Source organism: Felis catus, chromosome C1, assembly GCF_018350175.1.
Source record: "Felis catus isolate Fca126 chromosome C1, F.catus_Fca126_mat1.0, whole genome shotgun sequence".
NCBI classification, from domain to species: domain Eukaryota; kingdom Metazoa; phylum Chordata; class Mammalia; order Carnivora; family Felidae; genus Felis; species Felis catus.
The window spans coordinates 93,726,506-93,744,054 of NC_058375.1; the positions used below are offsets into that span (position 1 = coordinate 93,726,506).

Below are 17,549 nucleotides of genomic sequence, written 5' to 3' on the forward strand. Positions count from 1 at the left end.
CCTTTCAGATTTAGTCAGGTTGTGAGGAGAGGAGAATCTTAATTCAGAGTCTCAAACCATTCTGTTTTTCAGGAGGCTGAAGTTTATTTCTTATATCTTGCAGGGTTTATCAGAGTTTAAATAAGAGTTCAGGAGGAAAGTTTAAGTCATTTAATGGAGGAAAAAGTTTTCATATACTTTAGAAACATCCGCTAATTTGACTATAAATAATATTAATTGTATTTGCTATTTATTAAAGCCAGTTTTCCAAATATCCTTCAGACAGTTACCTAGTTCTGGTGTATTTCATTTAAGGAAGTTTTGAATACAGAGTTTACCAAGTCATTTCTTTTCTCCTTCCTTTAAATTAGTCCTGATTAGTTGGATTTTACTATGGTGTGCATATATTTTTTAATTTGGCTTTCTTTAGTGTATTCCAGCATTTTACTGGACGTAGCAGGTTCTAAGGACACTATATTGGCTTTGTGAGGTACGGGTATGATTGGACTCCGACTTGGCACCCACCATCACCATTTCAAGGCATCCCCATAATTTTTCAAACAACAAGACCTCTGCTAATTTCAGGATAAGAATGTGCTACAAGACTATATTCTGGAAAATGAAAAAGAGCAGAAGCACTATGAAATGGTGCCTGTTTTTTGGTAGAGTCGGGAGGAAGAGTGAAGGGTTTGATGTGTCAAGGTTGTAAGAAGAAATAAAACTTTACGGATTGTGAGAAGAGGGACTTGTGAATTTTGGACAGATGGTACAAAAAGCTGGGTCTTGAGCTCTGCCCCCCTCCCCCCACAAAAGGTTCTGAAACAATTGGAAAGAGATAGTAATTGGCATTTGGAGAGGAGTCCGCAAGTAGCCTCTGCCTGCCCTCATTCTGGTGGGAGAGTTGCTGGCTTGGTAGGGGCCACGTGATCACCTGAGGTTTCAGGGAAGGAAATGTATGGCCTTAAAAAATGGAGCATTTCATAGCATCCTTGTTGTAAGTTTTCAAGTGTGTGTCTTCCTCCTACAGCAAATCCAGTTTGCCGATGACATGCAAGAGTTCACCAAGTTCCCCACCAAGACAGGCCGCCGGTCTTTGTCTCGCTCCATCTCCCAGTCCTCCACCGACAGCTACAGTTCAGGTAAGTGTGGGCTCTGAGTCCACTCCGATCTTTCTTCTCTGTTGCACGGTCTTAAGCTAGTTCTCTATCCCCTGCTCTTTACTTACCTAGAATCTGAAAGGACCTCATGTCAGGACTTCCCACCTTTGTGCTAAAAGCTGATAATTAGCAGTTGAGCACTGGAAATGTCCCCAGCCAGGCTTGTAGCTGGTGAGGCTTTTGTCATCTGGAGACTCTCTTCCCATGCGTGGCCGTGTCTGTGTGTGGTCTGTGGCCAGTGCCTGGTCAGTAGTACTGGGCCAGTTCCCATTCCCACGTTTATCTGCCCACGTACAAAGGGAGAAAATCAATTCTATTTTGGCTGACAGAACTGGCCTTGAAAAAGAGGTGTACTTTGGAAGTATAATTTCTAATTTGGTTGTATAAGATACACCCTGCCACCTGACTTTTTCTTTCTCGGCTCCAAGACTGCTTGAATTGTGACAATAAAAACTAGTATTTTGGCTCCTTTCATTCACTAGGTTACCCTTTATGTTGAAGTGTCCTCCCCTGTTAACCTTTCGAATAGGAAAGGTTCAAACTACTATAATGTGTCTCTAGTTCTGTTTCTTTCTAGTTCCCATATCCTATTTTAACCCTATGTAAGTAGCCTTTTTTTTTTTTAATTGTGCCCTTCTCAACTTTAGATGGGCTACTAGAAAGTTAATGTGGAAAAAGATATAGAATTTAGGATTTGAGTACTGGAAGATCCACAGGGACATCCAACCTAAGCCCACCTCATTTTTCAACTGAGGAAACATCGTCAAGAGGTTCAGAGGCTTGCCCAAGGTCATAGATTGCCGTTAGTGTCTACAAAGGGATTTGTACCAAAACCCATTTGTTGACTTCTGCCAGAATACTATTTGTGTGGTATTGTTATTTTTTTTAAGCTTATTTATTTATTTTGAGAGAGAGCATGTGAGCATGAGCAGGGGAGGGGCAGAGAGAAAGAGAAAGAGAGAGAGAATCCCAAGCAGGCTCCACTCTATCAGCACAGAGCCTGATGTGGGGCTTGATCTCAGGAACTGTGAGAAGCGTGACCTGAGCTGAAATCAAGAGTCCAGTGCTCAACTGACTGAGCCCCCCAGGCACCCCTATGGTATCAACATTAAGGACTGGGCTCAAGGTAAAAGGAATGTGAAAAAACAAACAAGTAAACACATTTTTAAAAACTTGTCCTTTTGTCCTGTGCCGCTGATAACCCAGTGTAAATAAGATAGACAGATGAAAACAAAGGGTGGTACACAGGGTTAAGTACTGAAATAAATGAATATACAGAGTTGCTGTGGGCCTGTGTACAAGAAAAGGTTCCAAATATAATGGCTGTCATAAACAAAAGGTGTCTTGGAGTGACAGGTACAAAAGACTGGGGGTCATAAACGGGCTGATCACAGCTAAGAAAGAATTAATTGTGAAAGGCTGAGTTAAAAGAGGAAGAAAGGAGTGAGTGAAGAAAGCTTTAACGAAGTCCTCAAAGATCTTGACGGCCATGTGTTAACAGGAACCTGTCAGGGCATTTTTAAAAGCTTTGTGATACAGTTAAACTGCTCTAGTGGGACAGATACCTTTAGGAGTATTTGTGTTAGCAAGTAGTATGTAGGAGACAGTGAGAGACCTGACATACCGGCTGAGATCAAGATCAGGAAATACTCGATTCAGAGAAGAAAGAGGTGATTTAAGAGTCGGGGAGTGATTATTATATGCCTTCCTGCATATCTGTCTGAAAGGACATTTTTAGCTTTTATATGAAGCTGCTTTTTTAATGTTGAACATCTTGAGGGATCTTAGGGCTGACAGTAGAACCAGAGCTGCTCACCTTCTGAGTCCTTTCTTTCCTTCTCTGTATTCTTTGAGCACAACCTAGTATAAAATCCCTTGTAAGATTTTCTTGTCGCTGTCATCCGTATTAGTGGTTCTGTGAATGTGGTTTTCTGAACAGCACTGTCAGCAACAGCTTGGAACTTGTTAGAAATGCTAATTCTTGGGTCCTATCTGAGACCTACTGAATGGGAATTTCTGGCGGTGGGGCCTAGCCATTTGTATTTTGACCTTCCATGTAATTCTGATGAGTGCTTTAGATGCTTCAGTTTGAAAACCAGTGATCTACAGAAATTGCATTCCTTATATGCCCTAAGTTATTCTTCCATTTTTGCCATGTCTGATTCCAGTCCAGGTTGGGACCAGGTGCCCCTGTTATCTTGGGATTCACGAGGGCCGGTGCAGAATTGGGATCAGTAGCTTCTTGTTACAAGCAGTAATGGCACAGTATCATCAGGGTGGATAGAGGGGCCACAACACTGAAAGATCCCCAACAATTGCATACCTCTGTTATTCTGGAGGAGTAGGGCTGAGGGTGACGTAAAAGATGGCCGCAGTTAAGAGTTCACTTCACTTAAATGAGTCCTTCGGGGAGTGTGCTTTGTGGAGTTGGGGGCTACTGAGGTTCTCCTATCCTTGTTTCTTTCTCTTCTGGCTCCAGCTGCGTCCTACACAGATAGCTCTGATGATGAGGTTTCCCCCCGAGAGAAGCAGCAAACCAACTCCAAGGGCAGCAGCAATTTCTGTGTGAAGAACATCAAGCAGGCAGAATTTGGACGCCGGGAGATTGAGATTGCTGAGCAAGGTAAAGAAAGGGAGTGGTAGGGGACCAGAAGCAACCCAGTTGCTGGTCATCAGGATCCATAGACAACTTCACACTTGAAAACTAACTTGAAAAATCCTCTGGGAACGTTCAGTGTTCCGGATTCTTGTACAAGCAGATCTCTCTGTTGGAGCCGGAGCCTCAGGGTTCTTGTTCTCCTTGCTTCCTGTTCTCAGCACATAGTAATTACACAGTGTAGTTTCTGTTTTCCTCCCCCATGACACCATATTCGGAGATCTGCCTGTGGAGTCAGCAAGTCCCAGAACACTACACGGTGGTTAGTTCTGCGGGATCCTACCATAGCTGCCAATCTCAGAGACCCACATTTCCCAGAAGCGGCAAATGTGGGAGGGTTTTCAGCTAAGGATGTGGTCGCCTAGGGTCTCCTTCGGTCCCTGGTCCTGAGCACCCTCTGCTGGAGCTACAGTAAAAGTGACTGACAGTTAAATTTGGTTTCCTCACCGACCCCATTCCTGGTACAGTCTTTTTACTCTTGTTGCTTTCCCACTATAGGCATGCTCTGTACTGGGAGGGGGTAGTACAGAAACCAGACAGACTGACAGAATGGGCTCCGGTAGCAGAGAGAAACAAGTGCTCGTCTGCTGAGGGTGAAGTCTTCCTTCCTGGTCTGATGATTATATATAGGAGCCCATTAGCCACTGCCATAACCATTTCCCCCTCCTCCCAAATGAATGAGGAGACTCACCCTCCGTTTGGATCAGATTTGAGAAGTTACTTCATTCTCCATTCAGCCCTCTGTACACAAGGCTGAAACAGTGAAAAAGAAATTCCAGGTGATTGGCTGGCAGCTCCCCACTGTTGTTCTGCTGTTGAAGCTGCCAATTCATCGAGGAAATATACTTAGAGTTTTTCTACCTTATCTTGCGATATCTCAACAGATACAGACCAGCCCTAGATGTTGCTGGGGCAGGAATTGGTGATATTGCTGGTGCAGGCCTGGCTCAAATCCTCTGTTCTTTCACAGACATGTCTGCTCTGATTTCACTCAGGAAACGTGCTCAGGGGGAGAAGCCCTTGGCTGGTGCTAAAATAGTGGGCTGTACACACATCACAGCCCAGACAGCGGTGAGTTTGCTGGGAGAAAAAGGAGGGACTCGTGATGAGGAGAAAAAAACAAACTCTTTTTACTTGCTTTTCCTTCCCTATCTATCCAGTCTCCAAATGCAAATGACCATCAGGTGGGGCCTCCTGTTACCCAATAATGGGGTTTTCTTCTTTGTATACATACGTATAATCATAACCTAACTTTGGGAGATCTAGAGTTGCAAAAACATGATTGTTAGGAAAATGTAATGACTTTTAGGAGCACATCTTTTGGGTGAAGTTAGATGCCAGTGTGCTGCCTTGCTGGATTATACCTTCTGTAATGTCACAGTGCGGCTAGGTTGCTGCAGAGTTGCCCGTACTGTTCCCACACATGCCACTCCTATCTGGCCCTCCTCTTTCTCACCCTTTCTTGCTTCCTATCTGCATAGGTGTTGATTGAGACACTCTGTGCCCTGGGGGCCCAGTGCCGCTGGTCTGCTTGCAACATCTACTCCACTCAGAATGAAGTGGCCGCAGCACTGGCTGAGGCTGGTAAGTTCGGCTTTTTCACCACCTTTGCCTCAAAATAATTATCTAAATGTAGTATTTATGTATTAAAATAGTCCTTACAGTATCATGTATGTCCAGGGGCTGTAGAATTTGGAGGGTATTAAGAATATCAACAGGAAGAAAATGGGTAATAAAATGAAGGTCCATATCCGTGATGAAATATCATATGGTCATTAAGAATGACCAACCCTTGAAAAGAATCTTAATTACATGGGGAAATGCTTAATTGTAATGTTAAGTGAACAAAGAAGAGTATTCAACTGTGTGGGGTATACAAGTTCAGCTGGTCTTTTTTCACCAAAGGCTCATCACTTTTGAGAGAACACAAGTTAAGGAGTGCCTTCTGTATTAGTAGTTCATTGAAAAATTGTCGACTGCTTCTAAGTTCACTTAAGCATAAAACAATTTTTATTGTTAAAATGTTCAGAAGAAAACCACCATGAAATTTTTTTTTTTTTTTAATGTTTATTTATTTTTGAGAGAGGGAAGGGCAGAGCCTGAGTGGGAAGGGGCAGAGAGAGGGAGACACAGAATGCAAAGCAGGCTCCAGGATCTGAGCTGTCAGCACAGGGCCCGACGTGGAACTCGAAGCCACAAACTATGAGATCATGACCTGAGCCGAAGTTGGAGGCTTAACCAACTGAGCCACCCAGGCGTTCCAGAACCATGAAGTTCCTTGAAGGACCTCCCGTCTCCTTGAGATCCTCAGCAATTTTATAATAGTTCTGTTTTTCTTGTTTACCTTTTCCTGGTGTTTATTGCAGAAAATTTAGAGGAGTTTCCAAAATAATAATAATAATAATCCTAGTACACAGGGATATTTGACACATTTTTTCCTTTTTTCAGTTCACTTTTTACAGAGATAAATAAATCTCTGTACGTATACAATTTTATAACCTAAAATACAACATTTTCAGAAGTAGTTTTCCATGTCACTGAAAACTTGACAGCATCATTTGTAATAATCATATGGCCACGTGGTTTTACTTCACTATCAATACTCCTGTTAAACATTTAGGTTGTTTTAAGATATTTGCTGATACGAATAATGTTCCGGTGAACAACTTTATTTTAATTCCCACTTCATTTTATCTCCTTAGGACAGAGTTCCAAGTGTGAAATTGGCCAAAGAGAATAACATTTTAAGGTTCTAAAATATTTTTAAAACAAAAATCTCTTAAATTCATTACCGATTCCTCAACGAAAGGTGCTCTTTTGACTTTTTGCCCCTTCGAAGTTGTTTCCTTTCCAACATAGGTTCTGTAGCCTTTTTCTCTTCACGTGGATCTCAGAAAGTGGTATTGGTATAGGGAACTCCCGGAAGGAGGAGTCAGCTGATTTGTTCCCATCCCTACAGGAGTTGCAGTGTTTGCTTGGAAGGGCGAGTCGGAAGATGACTTCTGGTGGTGTATTGACCGCTGTGTGAACATGGATGGTTGGCAAGCTAACATGGTAATGATACATATTCATCCTACACTTTGACTACAGATTTGTTTCCTTTTTTCCCTCAAAGCATGGTTCCCTAAATATGTTTTGGATGTTTGTTCTTCATGCACTTACTTTGTTGCTTGATAACCTATTCAGAATGGGTCGGAGTACTGAATGGAAAGGTGGGGGAAGGGTAAGACTAAAGTGAACACGTGTGGCTCAAACACAGCAGAAAGAAATAGAAAGAAGTAATGTGGTACCTCTTTGGAATAGGATTCTGGTTTCTTTCCTTCCTGCCCCAGCTCTCCTTTTGCATTCCAAGGAGTTATATATTTCAAGACTCTAGACTAAAAACGAGTCTATGATTAGCCTAATACTCTTCCCTCTAGCCAAGAACAAACTTAGGAATCCTTTTAACCATTTACACCGACAAATTTGACTGTGTTTCCACTGTCTAAACCTGCTCTAAGGAGCTCTGAGGAGTGCTCTTCCAAAACATACAGGGCTCTCTTACTAGTACAGAAAGTGGGTTCAAAGTTCCCCCCAGCTCTAGCAGCCTGAATGCCCATAGAAGTCTTCTGGCTGTTCTATAGATCCTGGATGATGGGGGAGACTTAACCCACTGGGTTTATAAGAAGTATCCAAACGTGTTTAAGAAGATCCGAGGCATTGTGGAAGAGAGCGTGACTGGTGTTCACAGGTAACAGATTCTGGAGTAGCTGCCCCTTGTGTTCTTGCCTCAGCAAATTCTTCTGGTCTCTGTCAGGCTTTAGGGCTGTGTTTCAGACTTGTAACTAAATTGGGAGTATCTTCATTAGATAAAACTTCTGAGTTTTTCCTTTTGAAGAATCCAGGAGGCCCTAAGAGGAAGTTATCTCAGGTTCTCGTTCACACATTTTTCTTTCCCACTTAACCCACTGTGAGTCTCAGCCAACGCTGGGAGGTGTAGGGAGTGAATATATCTGGAAAAACTGTATTCAATATTGTATTATAATTTTATATTTGAAATATAAAAAAAAATCCTATTGTAAAAGTATACATTATACACACTACAAAAAGCAAAACTGGGCAAAATATTCTTGGCTTGTCGGAAAATCTAAAAGATCTCTATCTGAAAGAGTGTTTCTCAGTTGGGAGCACATCGCACATGCTCACACACGCACACGGAGGGAACCAAAGCAGAGTCATTGATAATCTTTGTTTATCAGGGGTGGGCATGTTTTTTTATATATATTGAGAAAATGCTGGTCTAAGGAAATACATCCCCTTTTATGGAAGAGAAGTAAATTTCTTCAATGGAAAGGGGTTTTTTTCCCTTCCAAAAAAAGGGGGGGGGGGCTAAGGGGGAGAGAAAATGAAAAGAAGTGTGAGGAGGGATGACAAGGAAATGATCTTGGTTACTAATGTCCTTGGGGAGGGCAGCATGAAGCTTGAAGAGAATTAGGCAGATTTTGCTGCATATTGTTTCATCAGCTAACTTTGTTTTTGTTTGTTTTTGTGGCTTCTTCTCCCTTTAGGCTATATCAGCTCTCCAAAGCTGGGAAGCTCTGTGTTCCGGCCATGAATGTCAATGATTCTGTTACCAAACAGAAGTTTGATAACTTGTACTGCTGCCGAGAGTCCATTTTGGATGGGTGAGTTGAAATGTAGAGATACTCAGACTTACAGGGGACAGATCTGGGTTGGGTTGCAGTGTTAATCTGATACCACTCCAGTCTTGTCCCGTGGTCTTCCTTTGGCTTTAAAGGTTTGTCAGAGGGGTCCATTTCATACCGAGCCCAGGCAGCTTCCAGCCAGAGTTCTTTTAATTGTGTGCAGAGGGACTGTGTTTGGGCTAATAATGTTTAAGTTGAGCCCTTGTCTGTTTTCCACAGCCTGAAGAGGACCACAGATGTGATGTTTGGTGGGAAACAAGTGGTGGTGTGTGGCTATGGTGAGGTAAATAGCTGGGCCTCAGTGTGTCTTTTCGTAGACTTACCAGAAATGTGGAGTGCAGGAGATTTGTGCTGTCAGGATGGTCACTGCTGTGAGGTTAAAACATGCTTTTAGATAACGTATCTCAAAATAATAGCAAAAGTGTTTTATTCAGACTTAGGAATAGAGATGCACAAAATGAATCGAATCTTCAGATCTCACCGCGTTGTCTTGTAGAATGGAATGTGGGCATCACCCGCCCCCTCCCCCCCATAACAGTTACTTTTTATGAGACTTAATTCGAGTGAATATGTAGCATTTTAGCCACACAAGTGCCCTGGTATTGGAGTGAAGGGTGGGACCCAAAGTGATACATAGTTGATTATCTGTAAACTAGAAAAGGTGAAGGAGATTTTGTTGTCATCTGTGACCCACGGAAGTTCCCCGAGCTGCTGGGCTTTCCTTGAGTTAGATGCATCTTAGATGAGAGTTAATCAAGTTTTTCTGGACTAAGATAGGAGAGGTTACAGTTGCTCTTCCTTGGTCTTGTTTTCCTAATGGTAACACCTATTTGATCTCCTGATTTCTTTTACCATCCCAAGCCCCAGCCCTTGCTATGAAATGTGAGTGTCCGCTAAATCACCTCTCTGACTAAGGGTCACAGCATAATCTGGATCTGTTTCTGCTCTGCTTGGATTGGAGCATCCCCGCAAGGGCTCACTAGATGGTGATTTCAGGGAGGTTCATCCCCATCTCCCGAAGAGCCTACCTGCCCCAGTACCCATGCCATGATGGACCTGTCACCCCGACTTCTTTCTTACGTGCTGCAGGTGGGAAAGGGCTGCTGTGCTGCTCTCAAGGCCCTTGGAGCGATTGTCTACATCACAGAAATCGACCCCATCTGTGCTCTGCAGGCCTGGTAAGAACAGAGTGGTGATACGATTAGATTGACCCCAGGACTTCGTGCTTCTGAGAGTTCATGATGGATCGTATTAACCATTCCTTGCAGAAATCTCTCAGAGGAAGAGAAGGCTAGGATGGCTCTGTTCCCTCCATTGTAATCCCAGGGCGCTCCGGGAGCTTCTTGGCATTTTCCCTTCCTGAATGGAGTCTTGGGGAGTCTGAAGAGGCCAGTCTGTAGTTTAGCACAGCTTGTCACTTATCATCCCTGTGAGGTAGCCCTGGACCTGACTTTGCAAGGGAATTTAGCAGTCTCATTTTGTGACCAGCTTCTGTCCCACTGCTTCCTTGCTTTGCTCATAATGTTCCTTCCTTTTCTTCCAGCATGGATGGGTTCAGGGTTGTAAAGCTAAATGAAGTCATCCGGCAAGTTGATGTCGTAATAACTTGCACGGGTAAGTGTCCGTGCTCCGAGGTGCGTGGAGGAGTGGTAACTCTGAGGCCAGATCGTGAAAATGGTCTGACCGTCACATAAAGTAGGGGAGGCCTGTGCTCGGAGTAGAAGTCTCAGAACTAGCATAAGCGATCAGAACCTCAGTGTTTTCCAGAACAAAGAGACTTTTTCCCTGATGGCTTTTTATACAGTTGAATCTTAAAACCAAATCAGTGAGCCTGAAGAGCAGTTATGCAGCATACACTTTTCTCACAGAGTATACATGCTCTTTCATGCAGCGAAACTCCTCTTTCCCATCTTCTACTGAAAGCCAGTTGGTACCTTTGTTGCTCAACATCTCCTTCAGCCGCTCTCCCTTTATTTTTAGGAAATAAGAATGTAGTGACACGGGAGCACTTGGACCGCATGAAAAACAGTTGTATCGTGTGCAATATGGGCCACTCCAACACGGAAATTGATGTGGTATGGTTTCTCTCATTCATTGACCGCAAGGCCTTTTTCCCCTTCCTTCCATTAGAGCCACAGTCAACTGTGCTGTCTTCCTTTCAGACCAGCCTCCGCACTCCAGAGCTGACATGGGAGCGAGTGCGTTCTCAGGTGGACCATGTCATTTGGCCAGATGGCAAACGCGTCGTCCTCCTGGCAGAGGTACGTACGCACTCGGAAGGGCTTTGGCAGTGCGGCACAGGCACCGTAGTTAGATCTGCGGCAGGAGGAGGGGCAGGGAGGAAATGTTATGCCATGTTTCCCTGAACTCTGTCGTTGGATACAGATCTCCTTCGTACATTTTCTGGTCCCTAACATAGAACCACTCAAAAAAATACCTACCTTTTCCCAAGTAACATACTCTTTCCTGACCACAGCTCATTCTTCATTTGTCTTACTCCGATGGACTTAAGAAAATAAGATAAAATCTCGGTCCTGATCTGGAACTGTAATGCTTTCTCTACCATCTGAGTTGCACTTGCTTAACTTGGATGACCCTGGAATCTGAAACCCGAAGGGGAGCAAAACTCATCCCAGGGCTCTCTTACCTTTCCAGGGTCGTCTGCTCAATTTGAGCTGCTCCACAGTTCCCACCTTTGTTCTGTCCATCACAGCTACAACACAGGTATGTGACTAAATGCCTGCTTCTCCTGCCCTGGGATTAGTGGGACGGGGCCTCGGGCATAGTTCCGATGAGAGTGTGCCCTGCTATGTTCTTTTCAGCACGTTTCAGGTCGTGGGTGGGCAAGACAGGCTTTCTCGAGTGTAGAAGAGAGTCTTCAGTCAGGCAGACTTGGAGTTTGTGTCCCTTTAAGTTGGCTGTGTTAGCTGAGAATGTAGTGTTCTGGCTTAGTTGTATTTAGTCTGTTCTTTTATTAGGAACTAAACAAAAACAGCAGCAAATCCTTTTACGATGTGTGGTGGTGGTGATTACAGGCCAAGTCCTGGGTGCTGTCACTATGATACATCACTGTAGTACTTACCCAAGACCCTGTTACATCTAGTTTTGTTTTTGTGTCCCTGTCTAAGAAGTGTTTCTGTGTCTTTTCACCCTCTTCTCTCAACCTAGGCTTTGGCACTGATAGAACTCTATAATGCACCTGAGGGACGATACAAACAAGACGTATACCTGCTTCCTAAGAAGATGGGTGAGTGAGAAACAGTAGGAACCTGTACCGATCTTCAGACTCTTGAATGGTTTGGTGAAATGATTATCATGAAAAGTATTAGATTTAGAGTCAGAGTTGTAATCCCCATCCTAACCTCTCATGGTTTCTGGACCTCGGGACAAGTTCTAATCGCTACGGGCCTCAGTTTCTTCATCAATAAAGTGAGAGTAATACATACAATGCAGAATTGTAGTAAGAATTACAACTAACGAGCCTAAGTGTTTAGCATGGTGGTTTAGGGTAGACGCTCTTAGTCTGAGTAGCCTTATGAAGTTCAGTAAAATTCCTACCACTAGTGACTTCAGCCTGGGACCAAGATGAGAGAAACAGAAACAAATCTAGGTTTTATTGTCCATCCTCTGTGTAAATAATGCAACCTCTGAGATTCTAGGGGACAGCTGTGTTGCGTTCATATGGAAAACATGTCCTCTCTGATTCTTTCCCTTCTTGAATAGTGATGCCCACCTCCCATCTATAATTGATCAGCCCCTGTCCCCTTGATTAAAGCTGAAAGACCTCTCGCTCTCATCTCCTCCAACAGATTGAGTTTTTTTCTTTAATTCATATTCATAAAAGCCCAGGAAGTTTATCCAGGGAAGAGTAATAAATTTGCACCAGCTGCCTTAGAAATCCATGATCCTAAAATTCAAGGCCCTTATGGATGTTATTCTAAATAAGTCTTAATGACACAAAGGTCTTTTTTTTTTTTTTTTTTTTTTTTCCAACATTTATTTATTTTTGGGACAGAGAGAGACAGAGCATGAACGGGGGAGGGGCAGAGAGAGAGGGAGACACAGAATCGGAAACAGGCTCCAGGCTCTGAGCCATCAGCCCAGAGCCCGACGCGGGGCTCGAACTCACGGACCGCGAGATCGTGACCTGGCTGAAATCGGACGCTTAACCGACTGCGCCACCCAGGCGCCCCGACACAAAGGTCTTTTGAGCTACCGGTGTCTACTTTGTTCTGTAGTTTGAGTGTAATTCAGTTAAAGAAGTTGTTGCAGGAAGATGAGAGTGATACATAGCATGTTGGCCACTGGGGTAAAGCCAGAAGCTTTGCCAGAGAAGGATGCAGAGGTACAAGCCCACCCCATTTTGTTACCCTGGCAAATGCCTTTCTGAACACACTCTGGACGTGCAGGGGGGGTACCTTGCCAAAAAAGGCAACTTTGAGGGCTCTTTAAGCAAATATTTTGAGTTGTAGATGCTTGCAGTTATTCCATTCCTTGTCCTCTTTCTCAAAAAGCTTCAGATGAAAATAGGGGGAGGTTATGTTCTGAGAGGCAGGTTGAAATGGGGTCTGCTCCCCCATCACTGTGTTCTTCCTAGATGAGTATGTTGCCAGCTTGCACCTGCCATCATTTGATGCCCACCTGACAGAGCTGACAGATGACCAAGCAAAATATCTGGGACTCAACAAAAATGGGCCATTCAAACCCAATTATTACAGGTAACTTGGGAAAAACAAGTGAAAAGCTCTTTTACGCAGTATTAAACCAAGCAGGTTAGCTGGCTTTCTTAAATAAAGTGTTGTGCCTGATTTTGAAGAGTATAAGAACTCTGCTCCAACCTAACAAGACAGGCAGAGAAATTGTGTTATCTAGTGGTAGATATAAGGAGTAAGGGTTTTCTAGAGTTGGGAAGCTTGGGCCTCACTCCCTGACAGTCTGATACATTTGGTCTGGCTTGGGGCCCAGACTTATTTGATAAAAACTCCCTAGATTAATCTAATATACAGTCGGGGTTGAAAACCACTGGCTTATGTTTTCAGGGAGCAGGAAATGAAACCAGAGGTGGCACTGTCATAAGCCCTGTGGAAGCACAGGGAAGAATGATCCCTGGGGAACGGCTTTAGGGATCCCAGCTGGGGCTGGGGAAGGACCCTGGGGAGTGTCCCCTGTTTCAGATTTTTCTCTTGGATCTCTCAATGTGGAAGACACAAGTGCTAACCAACCAATCTCTTTATTTACAGATACTAATGGACCATATTCCCAAGGACCAGTCCACATGAACCACACAACTCTAAAAGAAATATTTTTTAAGATAACTTTTATTTTCTTCTTATTCCTTTCCTGTTGATTTTTTTTTTCTATAATTTCATTTTTGTTTTTTCATCTCATTATCCAAGTTCTGCAGACCACACAGGAACTTGCTTCATGGCTCTTTAGATGAAACTGAGGTTCAAGGTTCCTCACCCTAGTCACTAAAGAAGGATTTTACTCTCCCAGCCCAGAAAGGTGATTCTTCCTTTCCCATTTCTGGGGACTTTAGTCTTAATTGGGTACCTTATTAACAGGAAATGCTAAGGTACCTTCCATGTTGAACAATCTGCAATGTCTAAATTGCCTTAAAAGAGCCCATTTCTTAGCTGCTGAAATCAGTGCTCTTTCACTTCTTCAGAGGAGCAGGGATGGTACCCACCAGCCAGGTAGGTTAGATGTAGGTGGCGCATGTTCATTTCCCCAGATGTTCCAAGCCCTGTTTCCTGTGTGAAGGTGGTGTGTCTGGTTCAGAGATGTGTATTGTTAAGATCCAGTTGGTCCACTTGGATTTAGTACAGCCCTTCCTCCACTCCCACCAGACCTTCTCATTTTTCAGGTTTTTAACCAGACTGCACTCTATTCAGTTGAATTTTGTCCCTTAGCATTGATTTCTGTTGTACAAAAAAAAAAAAAAAAAAAAAAGTTTAGTGTTAACACTGAGGAACTGCTTGGGTGATTAGTTGTTACCAGTTTCTCTTTTGAACCTTTGGAGCTGAGAGTACACAGTTGAGTCTAGAGAAGTGCTGATCTCAAACTCTTGATAAGTCCCTCTGTTTCTAAGCCCATAGTTTATAGCATCAATGAACTGGGGCCATAACGGCAAATTCTATCAGCTCTGCCCCATACAGCTTGTGCTGATGGCGAATTTCTTGAGCCATTACTCAGTCTAAAACACTGAGCTCTATCTTTAGGATTTATCCTTTAAGAGCAAATTTCTGGTCAGCTGTGCTTTTGCAACCTAAAATATTTAAAGGGAGGTAGATGTGGATGGGAGGAAGAAGGATAAATTGGGCCAGGGTGAGGGAAATATAGTTCCGTATAACTGGTCCGGGACTTTAGGCCCCCTGTATAATGTTAGTTTCACGGAAGTGGTACCACTTTTAATTGACACATTTCACAAAGAGTTTTTGAACCAAGATCTTAAGGGGCAGTTTGTGCACAGAGAAGGCAATCCGTGCGTCCTGGCCCATACTTGGAAAGAATCCCTAGAGAGGCCCTCAAAGATTAGAGAGGTGTGTTCCCATGCCATGCACCCTGCTTACCAGCATTTCTGCATGGTCCAATGAGCTTTATGCTCATGAGCTTTAAGTATATAATTATCCAGGATTCCAAATCCTCAACTTGTTCTAGCTGGTGATCCTTCAAAGTTGGGTCAGGCATTAGTGCTAGGTACTAGAAATGTTCATTTCTCTGTTGCCATTGATCAGAGAGACAGACATTAAAAAACAGTAACATATGAAAGGAAAGCTTTCACTCTGCCTCCTTCTAGCAGAGTCTTGCCAAAACGTTTTTCCTTTTCCTCTCCTAGTTCTCCCCCACCCAGCCCCTTCCCACTCCTTTTCAGTGTGACCATGCTTTCTTTTCTGTAGATGCTAATGGTTCAAGCCCTTTTTCCACAGGGCATTGAACCAGCCAATCAGAACACCCCATCCTTTAGGGGAGGTAACCTGGCCAACAGTGGTATCCATCGCATCAGCTCTGCTGGAGGGAAGGGGCCCAGGTCCCGCAGCCCTCTGGCCTGCCCCCTGCTCCCCATCTATTTCTGTGTCCATAGGAATAATAGGTAAGGGTTCCATCTCTGTCAAGCCATGTAACAAAGGACACTGTGGGAAAATGTCTGGCATCAGAGGGAGCGTGTGGAGAGCAACTTGGGAGGAACAAGTTTATTTTGTATTGAATGATTTTTAATGAATGCAATATTAATCCTTGCAGATGAGCAATAATCATTAAAGTCAATTAAAATGATAAGACCTTATTGGAATTCTGTGTCATTCTTGACTGAACAACAGAACGTCATTAGAATTTGTTTTCGAGGGTGGGATGAGTCATGGGCCAGTCAGCAGTCTCTGATAGAGATTTGCTGAGGACCTAATATGGAGAGGAGCAGGCTGGGTGCAGAGTTCAGTAATATCTCCATATATATATGTGTATAGAGAGAGAGAGAGATGAGAGAGGGAGAGAAAAATCTCATTCAGGCTCCGCCCTCAACATGGAGGCTGGCGCAGGGCTCAATCCCGCAACCCCAGAATCACAACCTGAGCCAAAGTCAAGAGCTCAACCGACTGAGCCACCCAGACGCCCCTGTAGTGATATCTTAAGTTTTGTTTGCCTGCTCTGTGCCAAAGCACTTTCATTGTAAACTCCATCAAGAAGCAAATCTGCGGGGCACCTGACTGACTCAGTCAGTGGAGTGTGCAACTCTTGATCTCAGGGTTGTGAGTTTGAGCCCCACATTGGGTGTAGAGATTACTTAAAAATAAAATCTTTAAAAAGTTAAAAAAAAAAAAAAGACAAATCTGCTTACGCTTCAGGGTTCCTCATTTGTGCAGTTCCCCTTTAAGACCCTGTACCTTTTTTTTTTCCTTAGAGTCTCTAAAGTTAGGAAAGCTTCAGCCCCTCCCACACCTGTAGCCATCTCTAGAGTTAATCTCTGTGGCTTCTGATGTGACTATGTATTAATATCTTTCAAAAGTAATACCTTTTCTAGGGTGCCTGGGTGGCTCACTCAGTTAAGCGTCAGACTTCAGCTCAGGTCATGATCTCACAGTTTGTGAGTTCCAAGTCCCAAGTCGGGCTCTGTGCTGACAGCTCAGAGCCTGGAGCCTGCTTTGGATTCTGTGTTTCCCTCCCTCTCTCTCTCTGCCCCTCCCCTGCTTGTGTTCTGTCTCTCAAAAATAAACGTTAAAACAATTTTTTGAAAAAAAAAAAAAAATACCGGGGTGCCTGGGTGGCTCACTCAGTTAAGCATCAGACTTCAGTTCAGGTCATGATCTCACAGTTCGTGGGTTCGAGCCCCGCATTGGGCTCTGTGCTGGCAGCTCAGAAGCTGAAGCCTGCTCCGGATTCGGTGTCTCCCTCTCTCTCTGCCCCTCCCCTGCTCGTGCTCTGTCTCTCAAAAATAAACATTAAAAAAAATTAAAAAAACACAAAACCTTTTATGTTTTGTTAAATTGGCCCCAAACAATGTTGATGATTTCTATGCAGACTAGAAAAATGACGTGTTTTTAATTCTGGAAGCTTTATCCATACACATAAATCCGAATTTAAGATAAACTTCATATTGCCTAATTAGTGATTTAAACTTTTAACCGTCTTGTGAATCTATTTGATAACTCTTGAGATTATAAAAAGTCATCTGTTATGGTGGGAAAATATCTTAAATATTTGAATATAAGGAATTTAAATGAACTGTTGACCTTATAGTTTCATAAAACTAATTCTTCAAAGTTTTCTTATCGCCTACTATGTGCCAAAAGTCTGTTTTAGATACTTGAGATACATCAGTGAGAATCAGATTTCTTTTGTGGAGTTTACATAAAATTCCAATAAGTCTCAGATTCCTCTTTCCTTTTTCCTTTACCCACAATTCTGCCATTCGGTAGGGCAGAGCAAGCTAGGCACCTACATGGATTTGTAGCCAGGTATGTGAATGTGGGAACTGGGGTGAGGCCCAGTGCAGGGAGTTATCCTAAGTGGGATGAGGGGGACGTTGACACAGGGGAGGGATGACAGTGGCAGGTAGGATAGGAACATGGGACTTGA

The 17,549-nt window shown here is 43.5% G+C and overlaps 1 protein-coding gene across 3 annotated transcripts in view; it reads left to right on the forward strand.

Moving 5' to 3' along the window:
* Positions 1-15,762, forward strand: part of AHCYL1 (adenosylhomocysteinase like 1) — a 38,452-nt gene extending 22,690 nt beyond the window's left edge. For 2 of the 3 annotated variants that reach the window (XM_011285057.4, XM_045033268.1), the window contains exons 2-17: positions 1,007-1,118; positions 3,616-3,759; positions 4,763-4,863; positions 5,274-5,376; positions 6,752-6,846; positions 7,416-7,522; positions 8,340-8,456; positions 8,697-8,760; positions 9,567-9,655; positions 10,021-10,091; positions 10,458-10,552; positions 10,640-10,738; positions 11,133-11,201; positions 11,646-11,724; positions 13,075-13,195; positions 13,718-15,762. In XM_011285057.4, the coding sequence (XP_011283359.1) occupies positions 1,007-1,118; positions 3,616-3,759; positions 4,763-4,863; positions 5,274-5,376; positions 6,752-6,846; positions 7,416-7,522; positions 8,340-8,456; positions 8,697-8,760; positions 9,567-9,655; positions 10,021-10,091; positions 10,458-10,552; positions 10,640-10,738; positions 11,133-11,201; positions 11,646-11,724; positions 13,075-13,195; positions 13,718-13,724 (1,473 nt within the window). In that variant the 3' untranslated portion in view covers positions 13,725-15,762. Of the gene's footprint in view, positions 1-1,006; positions 1,119-3,615; positions 3,760-4,762; positions 4,864-5,273; positions 5,377-6,751; positions 6,847-7,415; positions 7,523-8,339; positions 8,457-8,696; positions 8,761-9,566; positions 9,656-10,020; positions 10,092-10,457; positions 10,553-10,639; positions 10,739-11,132; positions 11,202-11,645; positions 11,725-13,074; positions 13,200-13,717 lie in introns of those variants that run through there. The other variant, XM_011285058.4, reaches the window with a different exon arrangement.
* The last annotated feature ends 1,787 nt before the right edge of the window (positions 15,763-17,549 follow it).